We start from the raw sequence: 19,233 nt of genomic DNA, 5'->3' as shown, positions 1-19,233 counted from the left end.
TTTTCTTTTCTTTTCTTTTCTTTTCTTTTCTTTTCTTTTCTTTTCTTTTCTTTTCTTTTCTTTTCTTTTCTTTTCTTTTGAGAATGGGTCTATTATTTAGTTCTGGCTGTCCTGGAATTCACTCTGTAGATTGGGGTGGCCTCAAACTCACAGAGATCTGCCTGCCTTTGCCTCTTGAGTACTGGGATTAAAGGCGTGTGCCACCATGCCCGGTCCATCTTATACATGTAAACACACACACACACACACACACACACACACACACACACACACATCAACTCTTAAACAAATGCAATAAAAAAGTTTAAAATTGGGGTGTAATATTTTGGAGGCAGAGGGATAGGGTCAAACTCAGGATCTCATCCCTCCTTTTTGCTTATTCCCAGGGCAGCCAGGCCAGCCAGGATGAAATTGCAGCCTCGGCTTATCAAGCTGTCATCCTGGACCGGAAGTACAATGATGAACCAGTGCAGATCCGGGTCCCAATGGGCAAAGAACCACCTCACCTCATGTCTATCTTCAAGGGGCGCATGGTGGTTTATCAGGTGCAGCTGCTGATGGCATCCAGGAGATGGGAAAGGGGTTGTATGGTGGGCATGGGGCTGGGACAAAGCCTGTTCCTCATAGGAGAGGTCCCTTGTCATGCATAAAATTGGTGCCAGAAACCAGCATGTTTGCTTTAGAGTTATAAGGGAAGCAGCCTTCACTGTGTACAAATTTTATTTACTCTTCTTGAACTCTGCTACATGAAAAAAAACATTTTTTTTTTGGGTGGGGAGGGATAATGGTGGCTAGATTTGCTGTACCTTCCCAATGAAATGAACTAGACATCTCGTGCAGCTGTTTAAGCAATAGTCTGTTTATGGTGAACCTTCTGAGCACACAGTCTTTTTTGCAACTCAGGAAGTGAAGCGAGCCATGACAGGAGAACACTTGTTGGGAAGGGACAGTCATGTGGCTCTGTCTAAAGCAGTGAACTCCCAGCTCAGAGCACAGTGCAGTTAAATGCCACAGATGGAAGCTGAGTTGGATGGGAGGCAGGAAAGCAGTAAGCAGGGAACGGGCAGAGAATTTGCAGTCGGAAGGAATTCAGAGGACCCTTAGACATTTGGGGGAAGCTCTATAGAGGTAAAATGAGGTCTTACAGTTCAGGAGTTATTGCTGCCCTGAGGGTTTAGGAAGGAAAGAGAAAGAACAGAAAGACAGTTTATATTTTCATTTTGAATTTCATGTGCCTTTAAGGGCCAACAGAGTACCTGGGTTTCACATAAAAGCAGTGGAGAGCCACTGGAAACTTTTGAACAGCAGAGTGCCAAGGTCAAAGCTGTCTTTGGGTCAGCTGTTCTTCCCCCTCTTCCTTCCCTGGGTGCTCTCTCTGTGTCATTCATGCCACCTTCACACTTGTCCCTGTCTTTCCACGTTCTCCTTATGCCCACAGGGAGGCACCTCCCGGGGGAACAACTTGGAGCCTGTGCCCTCTACAAGGCTGTTTCAGGTCCGGGGAACCAGTGCCAATAACACCAAGGCTTTTGAGGTCCTAGCCCGGGCCAGTTCCCTCAACTCCAATGATGTCTTCGTACTCAAGACTCCATCCTGTTGCTACCTGTGGTGTGGGAAGGTGTGTGAGTGGCCATAGCCTCCCTTCTCCAGTAGGTCCTAGGAACCCCTCAGTCACAGAACAGATCAGGGCAAAGATAGATGGGAGACTTCTGGGTGACCAGATCCCACTTACAGCTTGACTGTGGCAGCCCAGGAGTCTCCCTTGCACAGCTCTGGTCTTTCTGTGCCTCTCTGTTCGAATCAATCTCTCGTTCCCTTCTATGAGGCATCCATCTGCCGGTACTCCCCTGTCTCAGCTCTCTCCTGCCTTGTGTCTCTTGTTGTATCTCTCTTACTCTGAGTGGGATGATGTCCCCCATCATCTCTGCTTTCTTTAGACTGTTAAGGATAGAGGAAAGGAACATTCCCTAGTGGGTGTGCCTAGAGTCCTGATCCAAAAGGACCATCTCAGACCCAGGAGTTTCAGCCGAATGTAGCAGGAGGATAAAGAGGTAGCTGGCACCAAGGATGGTCTTCCTAGCATGACTGACCTTCCTCTTTCCCCAGGGCTGTAGTGGGGATGAACGGGAGATGGCCAAGATGGTTGCTGATACTATCTCTCGGACGGAGAAACAAGTGGTGGTGGAGGGGCAGGAGCCAGCCAACTTCTGGATGGCCTTGGGTGGGAAGGCACCCTACGCCAACACCAAGAGGTAATGTCCCAGCATCTCCTCCTGCCCCCACCTCCCAGGTCATAGACCTCCCGACTCTTCCGTCCCTGTGTCTCTTACGTCTCGTCTCTCTGCCCCACACCTCCCTCTGCCCACCCGACAGGCTGCAGGAGGAGAGCCAAGTGATCACGCCTCGCCTCTTCGAATGCTCTAATCAGACTGGGCGCTTTCTGGCCACAGAGATCTTTGACTTCAATCAGGATGACCTAGAGGAGGAGGATGTGTTCCTGTTAGATGTTTGGGACCAGGTAGGACAAGCGGTCTGGGGACCACCCTTCCCCACCTTGTTCCCTAACATCAAGAAGCCCCACAGGCTTTAGGGTAGAAAGCTTCAAGGTCTGGGGTACGTATTTTTCCTCCCTTATGAAGGAAGAGGGAAAAAGAGAGAGGGACGTGCTCTGTCCCCCCCATGGCATCTTCATTTTCCACAGAAGCAGAAATGTCGCCAGGCATTTTGGGCTCTGCGGCAGGGGAATGCCACATATTCACAAGCTATCTAAGGAACAGCATGTGACCAACCTCGGTCAAGGCCCAAACAGGCCTTGTTCAAGGCCATTATCTGAGCAGTCTTCCTAGCTGGGCATCAGGGATGAGCCAAGGCAGAGCCAGCGGGCATGTGGGGGGGATGCCCGTGCTGCTCATGACACAAGAAAGACAGAGGAACTGCGGGGCTCTCCACAGGTCTTCTTCTGGATAGGGAAACATGCCAACGAGGAAGAGAAGAAGGCTGCGGCCACCACTGTACAGGAATACCTCAAGACCCACCCTGGAAACCGAGATCCCGAGACCCCTATCATTGTGGTGAAGCAGGGACATGAGCCCCCCACCTTCACAGGCTGGTTCCTGGCGTGGGATCCCTTCAAGTGGAGTGTGAGTAGCCCCGTCCAGCTAGTCCTCATGGCTCAGCAGGCCTCCCACCGGCCACCTTCATGGCACACTTCCACGGGAGGCCTGTCCAGCTCCCATCAGCCTTTTCTCTTCCCTTGAGACTTTGTAAAAGTGTTTAAAATAAAAAGTAAGGCTGCAGAGAGGCCATTAAGCTCCCTGGCGAGGGTGGCAGGAAGCAATCGTGATAAGGGATGATGGTACAACATGATCGCAACGTTTGGGAAGGTAGAGCAGGAGGATCAGAAGTTTAAGACCATCCTTGGGCTACAAGGCAAGGCCCTGTTTTTGTTATTGTTGTTTTCGAGACAAGGTTTCTCTGTGTAGCTGTGGGCTGTCCTGGACTAGCCTTGTAGACCAGGCTGCCCTCAAACTCACAGAGATCCTGAGTGCTGGGATTAAAGACGTGTGTACCACTCCTGGTGTGAGACCCTGTCTTAACAACCCACCAAGGAAACAAAATACCTAAGGCTTACAGGCACAGCATGCCTGTGTTCCTAGCACTTGAAAACAGGTAGAAGGGTTTCAAGTTCAAGGCCAGCCTGAACTACATAGTGAAAAACCAAAACATAACAATTAAAAACAAAAACACCCAATGGCTGAGGGTGTAGCTTAGTGGCAAAACCCTTGCAGAGTCTGAACAAAGCCCCGGGACCCCCCCATTCTCCACCCCCACCCATGGGTGAGGGGTTAGTTACAGTGCCCCGTTTTTGTGCTATACAAAGCTGTAGGAAATTGATTAGAGTTAAATAAAACTCAAGGCTCAGTTGTGCTCAGAGGCCGAAGGTGGCCACGTGTGACAGCGTGTGCTGAGGACAGTCCTTTCATAGGAACTTTTTCAAGGCTACCCTGGAGAGTCCTCAGTGCCAGGGCTGAGCCAGGGCACTGCTGCTTGAAAGGATAACTGAACTCCCCCTGGCTCTAAATTCTAAGCAAAATGGGTCACACGTGGACTCCTTATGGGTGGACAATGCATCAGGCCTCCTGGGGTACCTGCTCCCCACCCCTACCCGCCCTCCACCCCAGCCTTACGGCTCTAGATGTTTTAAATTGGCGGAACAGATGAATTTAGGGCAGAGAGCTTAATTTCCTCAAATCTGCTTCCCTCCCTTCCTTTTTCTTTTTCTCTTGACTCCTTGTTGATGGCGCTTTCATCTTTAGGATCAATTAAGCAAGTCTCCTCCCCAACCCCCATCACGTGTTTATGGTATGTGTGCCTGTATGTCTAATCACATGTATATATGTGCATGCATGCATGTGGAGGCCCAAGGTTCATATCACGTGTCTTCTTTGGTCATTCTCTACTTTGTCTGCTGAGGCAGAGTGTCCCTCCAAACCCAGAGCTCATAGGTCATCTACTCCACTTGCCCCCAGGTTGGGGTTTCCTGTCCCCACTTCCTTAGAGGCTAAGGAGCTGTGGATACATACAGGCAAGCTGCTACACCTGCTTCAGCTTTTTTATGTGGGAGCTGGGAATCTGAACCCCAGTCTTCATGCTTGGGAGGCAAGCACCTTTATCCACAGGGCCTCACGGTCACTCCAATCCCCCAACTCAGCAGTCCAGGTGGACCTTCCCAGACCTCGAGTCTGTGCTTCCTTCTCTGCCTCATTCATTCATTCATTCATTCATTCATTCATTCATTCAGGAAGCATAATTCACTCAAGGAGCTCTGATGTGCCGTTCTGGGTGTTAGATCCTGGGGCTGTGTATAGAGGAGTCTCCTAAAACTATCTCTCCCTTCCCTGTCCTCTGCTGGGGCACCCCTTAAGTACCTCTGGTCACCTGAGTTTCCCAGAGTCCATTCAGGGCAGCCTTTGCCTACTTGCTCAGGGCTCACAGAGGGTCAGAGAAGCACATCCTCATCTCTTGTCCAGCTGAGCAAGGACAGGTTAACTGGCTTGCCCTGTCTTTTTCTGATGTTAGCTGCTTTGGCCTCACTCTCTCCATCTGATCTCCATCGCCATTAGGACCGCCTTGCTCAGCTGCTCACTCTGAGTCACCTCCTGCCCATCTCCCAACCTGGTCCCAGATCAGCCTTTTTTCCACTCTTAATAGAAAAACAGCCATTGCCTGGCGTGGTGGTACATGCCTTTAATCCCAGTGCTCAGGACAGACAGGCAGGCAGATCTCTGAGTTCAAAGCCAGATTGGTCTACAGAGGAGTCCAGGACAGCCAGGGCAATAAAGAGAAATCCTGTCTTGAAAACAAAAACAAACAAAATCACACACACAAAAACAGCCATTTAATTTCTCTGCTGAGATGGGGTCTGATCTGTTTGCACTCTATTTGCAGAATGCCAAATCCTATGATGACCTTAAGGCAGAGCTCGGAAACTCTGGGGACTGGGGCCAGATTGCTGATGTAAGTATGGCAGCACGGCTAGCTCTGAATGGCCTGGAGGTGATCGTAGCCATGGGAGCTGACAATGTAGAAGACATCAGCACCTTGCACGTCACCCCATTTCCTCCCTTTTCTTGGGGAAGTCCTTGATGTGTAACACTGTCTCTCCATTTCATAGTGAAATGGCCTCCATTTTTATCACTCATGGTAAATGCATATTAAAATGCAGATTCTCTTTTCCTGGCATAGTGGTGTATGGCTATAATTGCAGAACACGGGAGGCTGAGGCAGAAGGATTATATAGAAATACCAAGACGACTCAAAACAGACAGACAAGCCGGAACCAAGAAACAAAAGTAGCAGATTTAAAGGTTCCATGTTGAGTTGACTCTCAGAAGTATGCATATTTTTGCTCATTCATGTGTATATGATGTGTGTGTGTGTGTAGGTGTAGGTCAGAGAGTAATCTTGAGTGTCTTCCCTGGTTGTTCTCTGCTTTACTTACTGAGACAGGGTCTCTTGTAAACCCAGAGCCCTCCAGTTCAGCCAGTCTAGGCACCCCAGGCTTGCCTCTGGGATGCCTTGTCTCTACCTCTGGACTACCATGGGCTACCATCAGATGGGCTACCATCCTGCCTGGCTTTTATGTGTGTGCCAGGAATCTAAGCTTCAGTCCTTACGTTTGCACAGTAAGTCCTTTGAGCCGTCTCCTCAGCTCAAGGCTCTGCGTGCTTTAAATGGAAGGCCTAGATGGTTTGATGGAGACAGGACTAGCTTCTCAGAGACACAATCAAGACCTGAGAGCAACTTCTCAAGCACATGAGGGTAATCAGCAAGGGCATTCCCACCTCCTTCTATCACAAGAGGCGAGCACCGTGGTGCTTAGTTAGGCCTTTCTGGTGGACACTGCAGTGTTTCAAAAGAAAAGCTGGCTTAAGGTTGAGTGAACTTATAGATGACAGTTTTATAACAGATAGGAGAGAATGGGTTATAAATGTCCAAGATAAATTAGATTCCAGGGGACGCCAGGGAGAAGTTAGTCATTGATCAAACAGTCCTCCTTTTCCAACTAACTTAGGTTAGATGCAGGGTGCTCAGCTACTTACAGGAGCTTCTGGGTCCAACCCAGGGAGGTGTGTTTACTGAATGCGTGCGTGCGCAGGCAGGCATGCATGTATGCCTAACAGGAAAGTAGAACCAGGAGAGGCCTCCTGAAGAAGGTACCCTAGAGTGAAGAGAAGGGCATCGAAGGATGTGGCCACGTGGCTGCTGAAATAACCAGTTGTTTCCTTCTTTCCTAGGAGGTCATGAACCCCAAAGTGGATGTGTTCACTGCCAGCACCAATCTCAGTTCTGGGCCCCTGCCCATCTTCCCCCTGGAGCAGCTGGCGAACAAGGCGGTGGAGGATCTCCCAGAGGGTGTGGACCCCAGCAGGAAGGAGGTGAGTTGGCACCCAGCAGGACAAGGACTGGGCCATACTGTTGGAAAACTTAATTGATCTCAGGCTATGCCCTGCAGTGGGCTGGGCACTGGGAATTCCTTGGCGAACAGAACACCTTCGTGGCAGGCAGCCTTCTATCCCTGGTTGCAGAGCAGAAAAGCGCAATTACACTGTTCATGGTGAGGTGCAGGGGAGGGGCAGGAGGGTGTTAGGAGGAACATTTTTGAGTCAGAGGTCGATTCCTTGAATGGTGACAGGAAGCTGGTTATAGGAGCAAAGTGAGTTCTTGGAAGAACAGCAGCCAATATGAAGGCAAGAGGCCTAGGGAAGTGAGCACAGGAGACGGGGCAGATTTATTTGTTTGAGGTAGGGTCTCACTATGTAGCGCTGGCTGAACTGGAGCTTGCTATGTAGACCACGCTGGCCTTGAATTTGTGGTGATTCTCCTGTCTCTGCCTATGGTGTGCACTACTAAGTCTGCTTTTTTTTAAAAATTATTTTATGTGCACTGATATTTTGTCTGCATTCATGTCTGTGTGAGGGTATCAGATCCCCTGGAACTATAGTTACAGACAGTTGTGAGCTGCCAAGTGGCTGTTGGGAATTGAACCCTGCTCTGGAAGAGCAGACAGTGCTCTTAACCATTGCTCTCTCCAGCCCCTTGGTTTTGTGTTTTTGTTTGTTTGTTGTTTTTGAGACTGGGTCTATATCCTGGGACTCATTATGCAGACCAGGCTAGCCTTGAACTAAAAGAGATCTGCTTCTGCCTCTTGAGTGCAGGGATTTGGGATTAAAGGTATGTGCCACCACGCCTGACCTCTGTTTTTGTTATTTAATTAAAAAAAATTAAATTATCTGTGTGAGTGTGTATACATGTGTACATATAGGCACAGGTGCCTGTGTAGGCTAGAGGCATTGGAGCCCCTGGAGCTGGAGCTACAGGCGATTGTGAAATGCCTGAGGAGACTACTGGGAATTAGACTTGGGTCCCTTGAGGACATACAAAAGCAGCATGTACTCTTGACACTGAGCTATTTCCAGCCCCTGGTGTGTTGTTTTGTTTGCTTGTTTTTTTGAGACAGGGTCTCATGTAGCACAGGCTAGCTTCAAACGTGTATGTAGCCCAGGGTGACTTTGAACTTGTAATCCTTCTGTCTCCTCTCCCAAAGTGGGGTTGAAAGGCTTTTGCCATCATGCCGGGACTCAGAGTTCCACTTTTAAAAGCTCATAGATTAACGGATGGCAAAGAGCAGTGCTCAGGTGAAGGGGGGGGGAGGGGTAGGCCTAAAGAATGTGGTGGCAGCTAGGCATGGCAAACGCCTTTAATCCCAGCACTCAGAGAGGCAGAGGCAGGTGGATCTCTGAATCAGAGGCCAGCCTAGCCTACAAAGCAAGTCCAGAACAGGCAAGGCTACACAGAGAAACCCCATCTGTAAAACAAAGCACAACATTAAGGATGTGGTGGCTTTGAATGTTTAGGGGGGAAAGTTGGTGACATTCGTACATCACTGGACTAGGACTACGAAGGGGGAAAATTGTGTCACTCCCAAGATAGAAAACTCTGGTCCAGACTAAACTCGGAGCTTTTTTTTTCTTCCCATTTAAAGCCGAGGTTCTCACCCTTCCTAATGCTGTAACCCTCTAATATTACAACCGCCTCATGCTGTGGTGACCCCCCCAACCACAAAATTATGTCATGGCTACTTCATAACTGTAATTTTGCTAGTTATGAATTGTAATGTAAACATGGGATATGCAGGGTATCTATACGACCCCTTTGAAAGGGTCAGTCAACTCCAGGAGGTTGTGACCCACAGGTTGAGAAGCACTGATTTAAAGTCTCTTCCAGGCTGTAGGGTGCTCTGGTAGCCAGGCTGTCCGAGGGGCTCCTCAGCACAACAGTCTACCAGGTAACAGCCATGTCAGGCCTGCATGGGCTGCAAGAATTTGTCAAAAACAGTTTGAGGGGCCAGAGACATGGCTCAGTGGGTAAAACACTTGCCATACCAGGATGAGGGCCTGAGTTCAAATCCCTAAGGATGAATGTAAAGCTGGGTACAGGTAGCAAGTGCCTGTAGTCTCATTGCTCCTATGTCAAGTAAGATAGGAGGCAGAGAAAGGCAACTCCCTCGTGTACACAGCAGTGAACAATAAGAGACCCTGTCTCCAACAAGGTGGAACATTAGGACCCGCACACCCAAGGTAGTTCTCCGATTGTCACACACACCGTCACTCACACATACATCACACACAGAAAACCATATTGTGAGCTGGGTATGGTGGCTTACACTTGTAATTCAAATACGTAGGAGCCGGAGGCAGGAAGATCATGCCAAGTTTGAAGGCAGCTTGTGTTGTATAGTTTAAGTCCTTCCTGCTTTTTGCCTCAAAGGGCACCATCACGCATTGTCCCCTGGCTTCTCTTGTGAGGTTCTAGAAAGCAAGGCAGCACCTATGTCCTTACACAGCTCTAGGATTTTTATCAGTAGAGACAGAAGCTTGTTTCATCCCCTGGCATATAGAAACATTTTAAAACAATGGGGCATGGTGATACACACCTATAACCTCAGCACTTGGGATGCTGAGGCAGGAGGATCGTTTCTGGTTTGAGCCTAGCCTGGGTTACTTAGTGAATTCAAAATCCACTTGGGCTATAGTATGAGATGGTGGTCTATTCCACAGTCAAGAAAACCACTATCTAGGGCAGGGAAGATGGCTCAGCCCATTAGTGCTTGCTATGAAATCTGAGGACCTGAGTTCCACTTCTAGTTCCCATATCAAATATCATGCATGGGGCTGGAGAGATGGCTTGGAGCACCATAGGAGCCAGGCTTGGTTCTCAGCACCCATACAGCACCCATACATGGTTGCCAACCACCCATAATTCCAGTTCTAAGGGACTTGATGCCCTCTTCTAATTTCTGCAGGCACTGCAATAATGTACAGGTATATAAATGCAGCCAAAACACACAAATCTAAGAAAAATGAAAAGAGCAGGAGTGCATGCCTTTAATTCCAGCACTCAGGAGGCAGACGCAGGTGGATTGCTGAGTTAGAGGCCAGCCTGGTCTACAAACTTACAGATCCACCTGCCTCTGTCTCCTCAAGTGCTGGGATTAAAGGTGTATGCCACCATGCCCACCTAGGCTGGCAGAATTTAAGAGCAGGACCCAGGATACAAGCTCAATGGGATGGGCAGTCCCTGCCATTTAGCTGGGGTTAGAGTCCAGCAGTCTTGACACAGCTGAAAGGTCAAATTTACTAGGCCCAGGAGGGTACCATGGATCCTTGTGCAGAGCTCAATCAGTCTTAGCAGCCACACCTGTAACAAGAATAGGGGCAAAAGGTTCCAGTAACAGACTTGGTACCCAGCAGCTGGTCCCATGCACTGATACTCTTATTTACGCCATTCCAAAACAAGGTGCTATATTGCCATGCCTGGGGGCTGGGAAGGCTCCCAGAAGACTCGAGGAGAAAATGCCCAGGCCTGGGAGGCAAGTCTAATGACAGAGAAGGGAACTGGGTTGTCACACCCACCTGAGCTCGAAACCCCATCTACAGTGTTTGCTAAGCTCATCAGTGTAGGCACTCTGGGAGTCAGAGAAACGTCCCCTGGGCAGTTTTACTTCAGTACAAACTAAGCCTTAAACTAAGCCTTGCACATGGAAGGAAAGCGCTGGATCACAGCACTCTCTGGCCTGTATCTTCCAAGTTCTGAGTTACAGGAGTGTGCCACCATCTCATTTCTTCCAGCCCCTTAAATTTTAACTTATTCATTTTTATTATTTACTTTTAGAGATTTAATATGTATGTGTTTTGCTTGAGTGTGTTTACCATGTGCATGGAGTACTCCTACAGGCCAGAAAAACAAAACAAAAATATATACACATACACACATACATATCCCCTAGCCAGGTATGGTGGTGCACACCTTTAAACCCAGTACTCAGAAGGCAAAAAAAGCATCTCTAAGCTTCAAGGCCAGCCTGTTCTACATGTGATTTCTCGGCCAGCCAAGACTTATATAGTTGATGCCCTATGTCAAAGAATTTTGGGATAAGAATATAGCTCTAGGTTTGAACCGTGCAGCATAAAAACTATGCCTGGTAGCACATGCCTGTGATCTTAGCAACTAGGGGAGGTAGAAGCAGGAGGTCCAGGAGTTCAAGCCCCAGTCTCGGTTATGAGCCCACCTTAACTCTTCCTACTTTATAAAGTAGGAGCCTGAAGAGAATAAAAGTTCTTTAAACAAGCCAAGATTGTAAGATCTGACTGCACGGCCTTTTATTCATGTTCTGCTTCCTCCTCCTCCCCTTTCCTGGCTCCTGACACTGTTCGCTTTTGTTCCTCATTTGTTTGATCTTATGCCACATCTGTATGATTCACCCTGAGCAAACCCAGGGGAAGACTGTGACCTTTGCCCTCTGGTCCTCTCCTAGGAGCACCTGTCCATTGAAGATTTTACTAAGGCCTTGGGGATGACTCCAGCTGCCTTCTCTGCCCTGCCTCGATGGAAGCAACAAAACCTCAAGAAAGAAAAAGGACTATTTTGAGAAGCATAGCTCTGGCAGCTCTCTGCCAGTGAGGGCTTTGCTCTGCCATTACTGTTTCCAGTCCTATACCAGTTGAAATGTCCAATTGTATCTGTGAGCCACAGTGTAACAGTTCCTTGTAACAGTGATCTACCCATTCCTTCAGAAACATGCCATGGGTCCCATAGTCTGTTCTAGTTTTTTTTTTTTTTTTCTTTACAGAAACAGTCAAACACTCCAGGAAACATTATCATCTGGGTTTTTCTTTCACTTACAGCAGTGTTGAAAGGAACCTTTATTCTCCTGAGGTAATTGTTGTCTTGGAGGCTTACTGCCTCTGTCTGCTAAACCAGGCCTAGTTTTGGAAGCTACTAGCCTCTGTACAATCTAACCTAAGGCCTAGAGTGTGTTCAGCCTCTGAGACTGCTTTTTAATAAACCATCCTTTCTTTTTCTTACTAAGCCCTGAGCTGGCTCAAACTCCTCTCCCAACTAATTTATTCAATCTGGCTTTTCTCTCAGCCTCTGAATTGCTCTGCTTGGCCTCTAACTTCAGCAATCTGCTCTCATTTCCTAATTCTCTGGTTTGTTGTGCTTTCACCTGTGCCCGGCTTGTTCTCTCATTCAACCTCTCTCTGTAAAACTCTCCTGGTAAAACTGCCTTCTCTGTATCTTTCTCTGTGTTGCTCCTTTAAGTAGTTCCTCTTTCCTCTCTCCTGGTAAGTTTTGGGCACATCCTATTCTGTCAAATCTGATTCATCACTTTCTTTTTTTTGACACTCAATTAGACATCACTTTCAAACGTGAGTGCTTCCTTCCACAAACTATCTTTACCTTCATTGTTTGGGATTAAAGGCGTGTACTATCACACCTAGACCTAAGCTTTTCTTTACCTGATACTTTCTCTGTACCAGGCTGGCCCTTGACCTCAGATCTGCTTTCCTCTGTCTCTTGGATTAAAGGTGTGTTTAATAAAATAATGAGGGAATAAAAAAAAAAAATGAGTTAGCTGTTATTTTACCCCTCCTCTATACTTGAATACCATGAAGGGAAAGCTAAAGGCCAACGCTGAGCTTAAAAGCTGTTACCCAGAGGCCTCTGCAAAGCTTTATAGACACCCCAAATGATATTAGGAACACAGTTTGCTACACGAAATCCAATCAGAAGCCAGTAGAAGGTGATTCCCACTTAAAAGAACTGGTTATTCAGTGTCCCCAGGAACATCTCCCTTTGAAGAAATAAGTCAAACATAAGGTTAATAAAGGCTTTAATGTTTTTCACACATCCTCAAAAAACAAAAATCTGTATAATTTAAAAAGGAAACAAAAACAAGGAAAAACCATAAAGGATACAGAGGAACAGTTCTGCTAAAACACAGATAAAGTGCTGTTCCACACAAACATCAATAATCAGAACCAGAAGTCACTCTGAACACAAAGGAAAAAAGCCACCTCACAAATAATGTGGCCAAAGCTGCCAGCAAACCTGGGAGCAGCTCAATTAGCAAGGTGCAGGAACCTCACTTCTGTTTCTCTTCCCAAGGCGTGAAGAACACCCAGCAAGAGGCCAGGGAAGGTGGTGAGGAAATGCAAAAACGAAAAGGCAGCAAGAGGGCAGATGCACGTATCTATGATGGTCTTGCTCTTGCCCACTCTTGTTCCAACTGACCAGTTTGGACAACTGCCCTTTGCTGTTGCATCTAGCTTGATACACCTGGATCCTGACAGAGGCCTCCACCATCTTTCTCAGGCCTGAGGACTATCTTTAACTTTTAAGTCCATTGTCACTAAATTGTTTATTCATATGAGAACACCTATAATTAAAACCACCAAACCTTAGATACATAGCACACGTGGAAAAGAAACAATTTACTAATCATGTACAAATGAAAGAAAAGCAAACCACAAAGGAGTTTACTGTGGTGACATACAGAATAATCCTGTTACAAAACTCCCATGGCCAAGAAACTGGAGTTTGTCAATAAAATATATCTCCAGATAATAAGACAATATAGACAGAATTTTAGGTAATGAATTAAAAAGATGTTAGAGGGCAGAAACCTGTTTTTTCGTTTTTACATATTTGCAGGGAGATGTTATTGTAGAGCAGGCAGAGGAATGGACATGGCTGTTTTACTGGGGCACTTTTATGTAACCTGCATATGGTACTGGGCTGTTGCAGTTTCTAAAAAATTCAGTTACTTTGCTAAGGTTTTAACTATTAGTACTTTTCCCTAAGAATTTTATACTTCATCAAGGAGGAAGATTAAAGAATGTTTGGTTTAACATTTGCACCCAGAGTTAGCCTATTTGTAAATACTCCACTTGAAATGTACAAATATCTACACTTGCTATGTCTGCTACTGAGCTGTTTAGGTTAAGCGGGACCATAGGAGGTAAGCAAACAATTTGTAATCATAATATAAACAGAATTAATGGATTTACTTGTTCTTCCTGCTGGAACAAAACTTATGAGTGTGTGTATACACATCTATCCCTACAAAAGAAAGGTACAGCCTCCCCAGAGGCCTAAATGATAGTCTTGGCTACTAAAATAAACACCATACACATGTAGCTCTTTAACTCTGCATAATGCAGAGGGAAAAAAACAAAATTACCTTTTAGTTTATTTTGCCTTCCAAAAAATTTTGGCTAGGATGAAAAGATTGCATAGGGTACTAATTGCTATAAAATTCCAGTTCATTCATTTAAAGTAACATAACCACACACTTGGCATTTTACATAGGAAGGTCATTATGCCAACTGATTGGAACTGACACCCTCTGTTGCTATCTAATTTGTCCCTTCCTAGCCCAACATGTCAACTGCTTTATAACCCAATTCTGCGATCACAGTGTTTAAAAAAAAAAAAAAAAAAAAGGAATATATTATTTACTCATAATTTAAAAATATACACAGCCAGCCTAGGACAACCAATACCTCAATACCTCCATCAACACAGTCTAGGTGAAATAGCCATTTGGAGTCAAATGGGCAAATTAAAGGAATGAAGGGAGCAGGGGAAGGCTGACAAGGCCATAGTATGGACAGAATGTAAAATTCAAGTCCTAAATTTGTAAGTAGTAACCTATTTTCAACTAATAAGTCCCAACCAAGACATGAAGACAAACCAATTCAGGTTTTATATCAAGTGTACTTCTAAGCCAACACACATATAAGCCATGAGAGCAACTCAAATGTGGCTGCCCTGGAGGAAATAGAGGCTCAGGGTATTATTTCTATTTTCCTCCATGTCATAATGCAGAGCTCACATCAAACCTCCTAATCATTTTACCAGCTCAAAGTTCTCCAGTGCAGACACTGGAGAGAACATGGTAAATAAATCACCGATTACCACTCCACTTGATAACCAGTCACTTTCAAGCAAAACAAAACAGAATGAGGCTCCTGGTAGTAGAAGTGAAACAACACAATTTAAAGTTAGTTTTGAAAACAAATATTTTTCTTTATAGTAAACTGCTGCATACCCTACCCGTGCCTTTGGAACATTCACTATAATAATGTGTGCTGGTAGATGGTAGGAGTCGGAGTTTATCAGTAGTCAAACACATGCACTGAGGCACACCTCAGCGATTCAGACCTTTAGAAGAGGTGATTATGTAGGAACAACCTAGGTTCTAAGAGTCTGGCTGGAGTTCTCTGAATATAATCATCCAAGAAAGATATTTCATCTTCAGTGATAGGTTTTATCAGTCCCTGAAAATTTGATATGGTTTCATACCTAACTCAGAACCTGCAGCAACCCTCCCATTAACAATAAAAGCAAGAAAAAATAGGGAAGGAAACAAATGCAGGCTTCATTTTGCTAAAGTCTGCATAATCCTACTGACACTTGAACTGACAATTCACTCAGGCTAATTCTGTTTATGGTTTCATTAGCTGCGTAACCGGGTAGGTTATGCTTGCTAAGTGACTAAAGCAGAACTTGCCATTCACTGCCACTTGGTCTCAACTCAAAGCACCTAAAAAGAGATGTACTGTGCACCTTTGATTGACAGCTCCTGGAATCTCCTGCAGCTATCCTAATTCTCATCACTGCTTAGTTTCACCCTTGCAACAGTGTTTAACTTTGGCTTTAGTGGTCCAGAGTTTACACTGTAAAAAGTAGCATGCCTCTTGCCTTTCATTGCCTGGGAGACAAAAAGACTAGCACTCTTCTCTGCTCTAAGCATCCCTATCAAAGAGTCCCGGTTGAAGGGATACTGTCTTTGAACCTTTTCAAATTGAGGTTTTAATCCGTTGGATGCCATGCCTATTCCACAGAAAAAATGATACAGAAGTAAATCTAAGCTTCTAGCTTTACCACCAATACAACCTAGAAAAGTATGATGAACACACTGTGGAGGCATCTCTGAAGAAAATGCCAAGTGCATAATAAATAGCAAGTATAGGACTGTAACATTCCAAAGCACCAACAATTCATTTGTTTTGGAAATTGCGTGTAAACAGCATGAGAATCATAAAATCAAAAGAAAAATAAAACTCAAAGCAGGCTACAGAAATGCCTCTTGCAAGGAAAATAAACTGTTATTAGTGTAACTGGCTTTCCAGTGAACTTTACTCATAACAAACATATGAAAGGTTGGACTTGAGTGAAGCCACTCAAAAAACAAAAGTTAAAAGCCAAATGATATGTGTATCTTCACACCTTCCTCAGATGAATGTGCTTAGACACTTTGATTTCTCCTCCAAACAGCTGTGGCATTCACTGTGAGCAGGCAAACTGCTTCTGGTGGCTCATCCTATTAAGGCTCCATTCATTCCATATGTATGTGTGGGTATGTCACATATATATTTACAGCATGTATTCCTAAGACCAAAAAACAACAACAAAAAACAAAACAAAACAAAAAGCATCACTCTTGTAGGAGAAAAAGAGGATAATCAGCTATAGATGAGACCAAAGTTTCCATAAAACAGCATGGAGCGTTGCACATGACTGAATTTTGTCTTTTGTTTGGCCCTGAGCTATTTGTTGCTCCTGCATCAAGTAGAATTCCAAATTCTCTTCGGGCAGAGGAAAGGTGAAGTGGGAGGCAGTGAGAGAGAAACGCAGTCCATGCTGCCAGCCCAGGAGTTCGCGCCTCACAAGGCCTGACGGGTAGCTTTCCCCACTTCCATGCTAAGTGCCTGAGAGTTTTTTTCTGTCTCCAGCAACTCATCAAAGATCTCCCTTAAAAAAACAAAACAAAACAAAAACACCAAGTCAGAATTCAATGAGAATTGAATACAGGCAAGGGAAAAACAAAACAAAAACCAAATCAGGAAATGGATATTGATAAAGCTTGAATAACCCTACTTTGCATTTAAACTTCATTAAATGAGCAGTTTACTTATTGAAAGCTGAGCATGAGGAAGAGCCAGCAGTTAGCTTCAGTTCCCAGTCACATGACCAGACCTCACTGACAGAACTGGAAGACAAACTTATAAGATAGGTTCTACTAGGAACAGGCTGCTCAAAGTGCAGTTCCCAGATATCCCTGAGAGATGACAAAGTGAACAGAGAAAACATTCTGGAATATAAGGAACTATCAGCTAGTAAAGCGCAGGGAGTATGGGAAAGTCACTTCCATTTGTTGGGTCTCTTACTTGTGCATATAGAAGAAGATATAGCCGCTCCGGTCTCGGTCACTCTGCACAGCGGCCTCCTGGATTTTAGAGACCTCCAGGTCATTGTAAGTGAACCATGCCTGTTTTTTAATGTCATACACATCGCTAATGTAATGACCTGAAACAGAAAATATGAAAAATAAGGTTTTTTGAAACACATTCTCAGCTATCAGAAGTTTGAAAAAAAGAAACAAGGAGTGACTTTATTCTCAGCATCAGCAATATTTCTTTCTAAAATTCATTTGAAAAATATGTACAGAGAATTAAAAGTGATAGGTTTTGTTTGCATATTCTGCAACAGAGTTACAGTTCAGCTCTTGGATATCTGAGACAGAGTGTCTTTAGAGAGAAATTAGCTAATCTTGAACTCACTTATGTAGTTCACAAAGCCTTGAGTTTTTTTTTGTTTTTAAACCATGCTGTTTCTCAAGGGTTTGGTACATTTCTGTAATGTATCAGAGACAACTTTTTACTTTATTGTTTTGCATGTGTGGCATGTATGTATCTTCCTCAGTCACTTCCCACTTTATTTACTATGGCTGGGTGTATTATTAGACCTAGAGCTTGCTAGTTTCACTACTCTGACTAGCCAGCTCGCCCTGGGAAGGTCCTTCTGTCTCCTGTGAAGCTGGGATACCAGACAGGTCACTGGAATTTTATGTAGTGCTGGAATCCAAATTCTAGTCCTCATGCTTGGAAGGTAAGTACTTTATCCACTGAATAATTCCCCAGGTCAAGACAACTTTTTAATAAATGTATTTTCTCTGAGGAATTTTCATCATCATTTATGAATAGAAAAACCAAACAGTCATACCAACTTCCCTAATGCACAGACAATGTTTAATTAAAGGGAGCGTTTTAAAGTTTTCCTTATCTTTTTATAGATATAGTCTCATGTAGCCCAGACTGGCCCTGAACACCTGAGCTTCCTGCCTCTGTTCTATCAATGCTGGGATCACAGGTATGTATCCCACTTTCTAGCTTCCTGCATGCTAGTAGGCAAGCGCTTTATCAACTGCATCCTTAGCTTCTTAAGTTTTTCCTAATGTAGCCAACCTACACCTAACAGAGACAGGCAAATACCAACACTGGGGCAAATGGTCACTACTTTGTTAACAAATGCTGAAGTCATGATGTCCATTTACCTGAGGAAGAGGTGCTCCCAATGTGACTGACAACACTGATGAGCCGATAGGAATGAGGAAGAGTTCCTGTCTGAAAACACAAGTGGACAAAACTTTTTATTTGAATAAAAGTAAAATACTGAATTTAAATTTATTAATCAAAGGTGATATTGATAATCTTCAATAGCAAACTTCAGAGGTTAACTGTTCATAAACCTTAATGTATAAATCCTATCTCTAGGAATTATCCTAAGAAAATAATTTAAAAGAAAGAAATATACTTGGGACTGGAGAGATGGCTCAGCAGTCAAGAGCATCCTATACTTAAAGAGGACCCAAGTATAGTTTCCAGCATCCACATAGGCATCACAACTGCCTATAAAACTCCAGCTCCAGAGAATTTGAGGCCCTCTTTCAGCCTTCAAGTACACACACAAAATAAATCTTCAAAAAAGTATACTTTCTATGTATTAAACTACTCACTATAACATTATAATGAAGTTAGAATATATCCAATAAGAAGTTAGAATATATCCAATAAGAGTTGACTGATTAGTGGTAGATCAATAATATATGTTATTCAGCCTATTTTTTTTTTGACAGGGTTTCTCTGTGTAGCCTTGGCTGTCCTGGACTCACTTTTTTGTAGAACAGGCTGGCCTCAAACTCAGAGATCTACCTGCCTCTGTCCCCCTGAGTGCTGGGATTACAGGCATGCACTACTGCACCGCTGGCTAAATTATTCAGCTTTATAGAAAAATTATGTCCAAGCCCGGTGTGGTAGCACATGCCTTTAGTGTCAGCACTCAGGAGGCAGAGGCAGGTGGATCTCTGTGAGTTCAAAGCCAGCCTGGTGCTCTACAAAGCACACCCAGGACATTCAGGGCTACACAGAGAAACTGTTTGTTTGTTTGTTTGTCTCAAACAAACAAACAACAAAAAAAGAGAAAACTTATGTCCATTAACAACATATTAGCTTGTTTTCCAAATCCATATACATAATAACTACA

General features: G+C 44.8%; 2 protein-coding genes across 4 annotated transcripts in view; one reads left to right on the top strand and one right to left on the bottom strand.

Annotated features, from left to right (window-relative positions):
- The window catches only part of Vil1 (villin 1), a 27,333-nt gene extending 15,402 nt beyond the window's left edge, over positions 1 to 11,931 (top strand). The window contains exons 13-20 of the mRNA XM_055616303.1: positions 387 to 545; positions 1,439 to 1,618; positions 2,107 to 2,252; positions 2,374 to 2,518; positions 2,952 to 3,140; positions 5,449 to 5,517; positions 6,798 to 6,938; positions 11,378 to 11,931. Coding sequence (XP_055472278.1) covers positions 387 to 545; positions 1,439 to 1,618; positions 2,107 to 2,252; positions 2,374 to 2,518; positions 2,952 to 3,140; positions 5,449 to 5,517; positions 6,798 to 6,938; positions 11,378 to 11,491 — 1,143 coding nt within the window. The 3' untranslated portion in view covers positions 11,492 to 11,931. The remainder of the gene's footprint in view (positions 1 to 386; positions 546 to 1,438; positions 1,619 to 2,106; positions 2,253 to 2,373; positions 2,519 to 2,951; positions 3,141 to 5,448; positions 5,518 to 6,797; positions 6,939 to 11,377) is intronic.
- An 832-nt stretch (positions 11,932 to 12,763) lies between these two features.
- Positions 12,764 to 19,233, bottom strand: part of Usp37 (ubiquitin specific peptidase 37) — a 68,110-nt gene continuing 61,640 nt past the window's right edge. For all 3 annotated transcript variants that reach the window (XM_055616300.1, XM_055616302.1, XM_055616301.1), the window contains exons 24-26: positions 18,245 to 18,314; positions 17,079 to 17,217; positions 12,764 to 16,662 (exon numbers count right to left, since the gene is read on the bottom strand). In XM_055616300.1, coding sequence (XP_055472275.1) covers positions 16,575 to 16,662; positions 17,079 to 17,217; positions 18,245 to 18,314 — 297 coding nt within the window. In that variant the 3' untranslated portion in view covers positions 12,764 to 16,574. The remainder of the gene's footprint in view (positions 16,663 to 17,078; positions 17,218 to 18,244; positions 18,315 to 19,233) is intronic.

This window comes from Psammomys obesus, unplaced genomic scaffold (genome assembly GCF_907164565.1).
Source record: "Psammomys obesus unplaced genomic scaffold, mPsaObe1.curated_primary_1811, whole genome shotgun sequence".
Lineage (NCBI taxonomy): Eukaryota > Metazoa > Chordata > Mammalia > Rodentia > Muridae > Psammomys > Psammomys obesus.
This window is presented reverse-complemented; position numbering and strand designations above follow the sequence as displayed.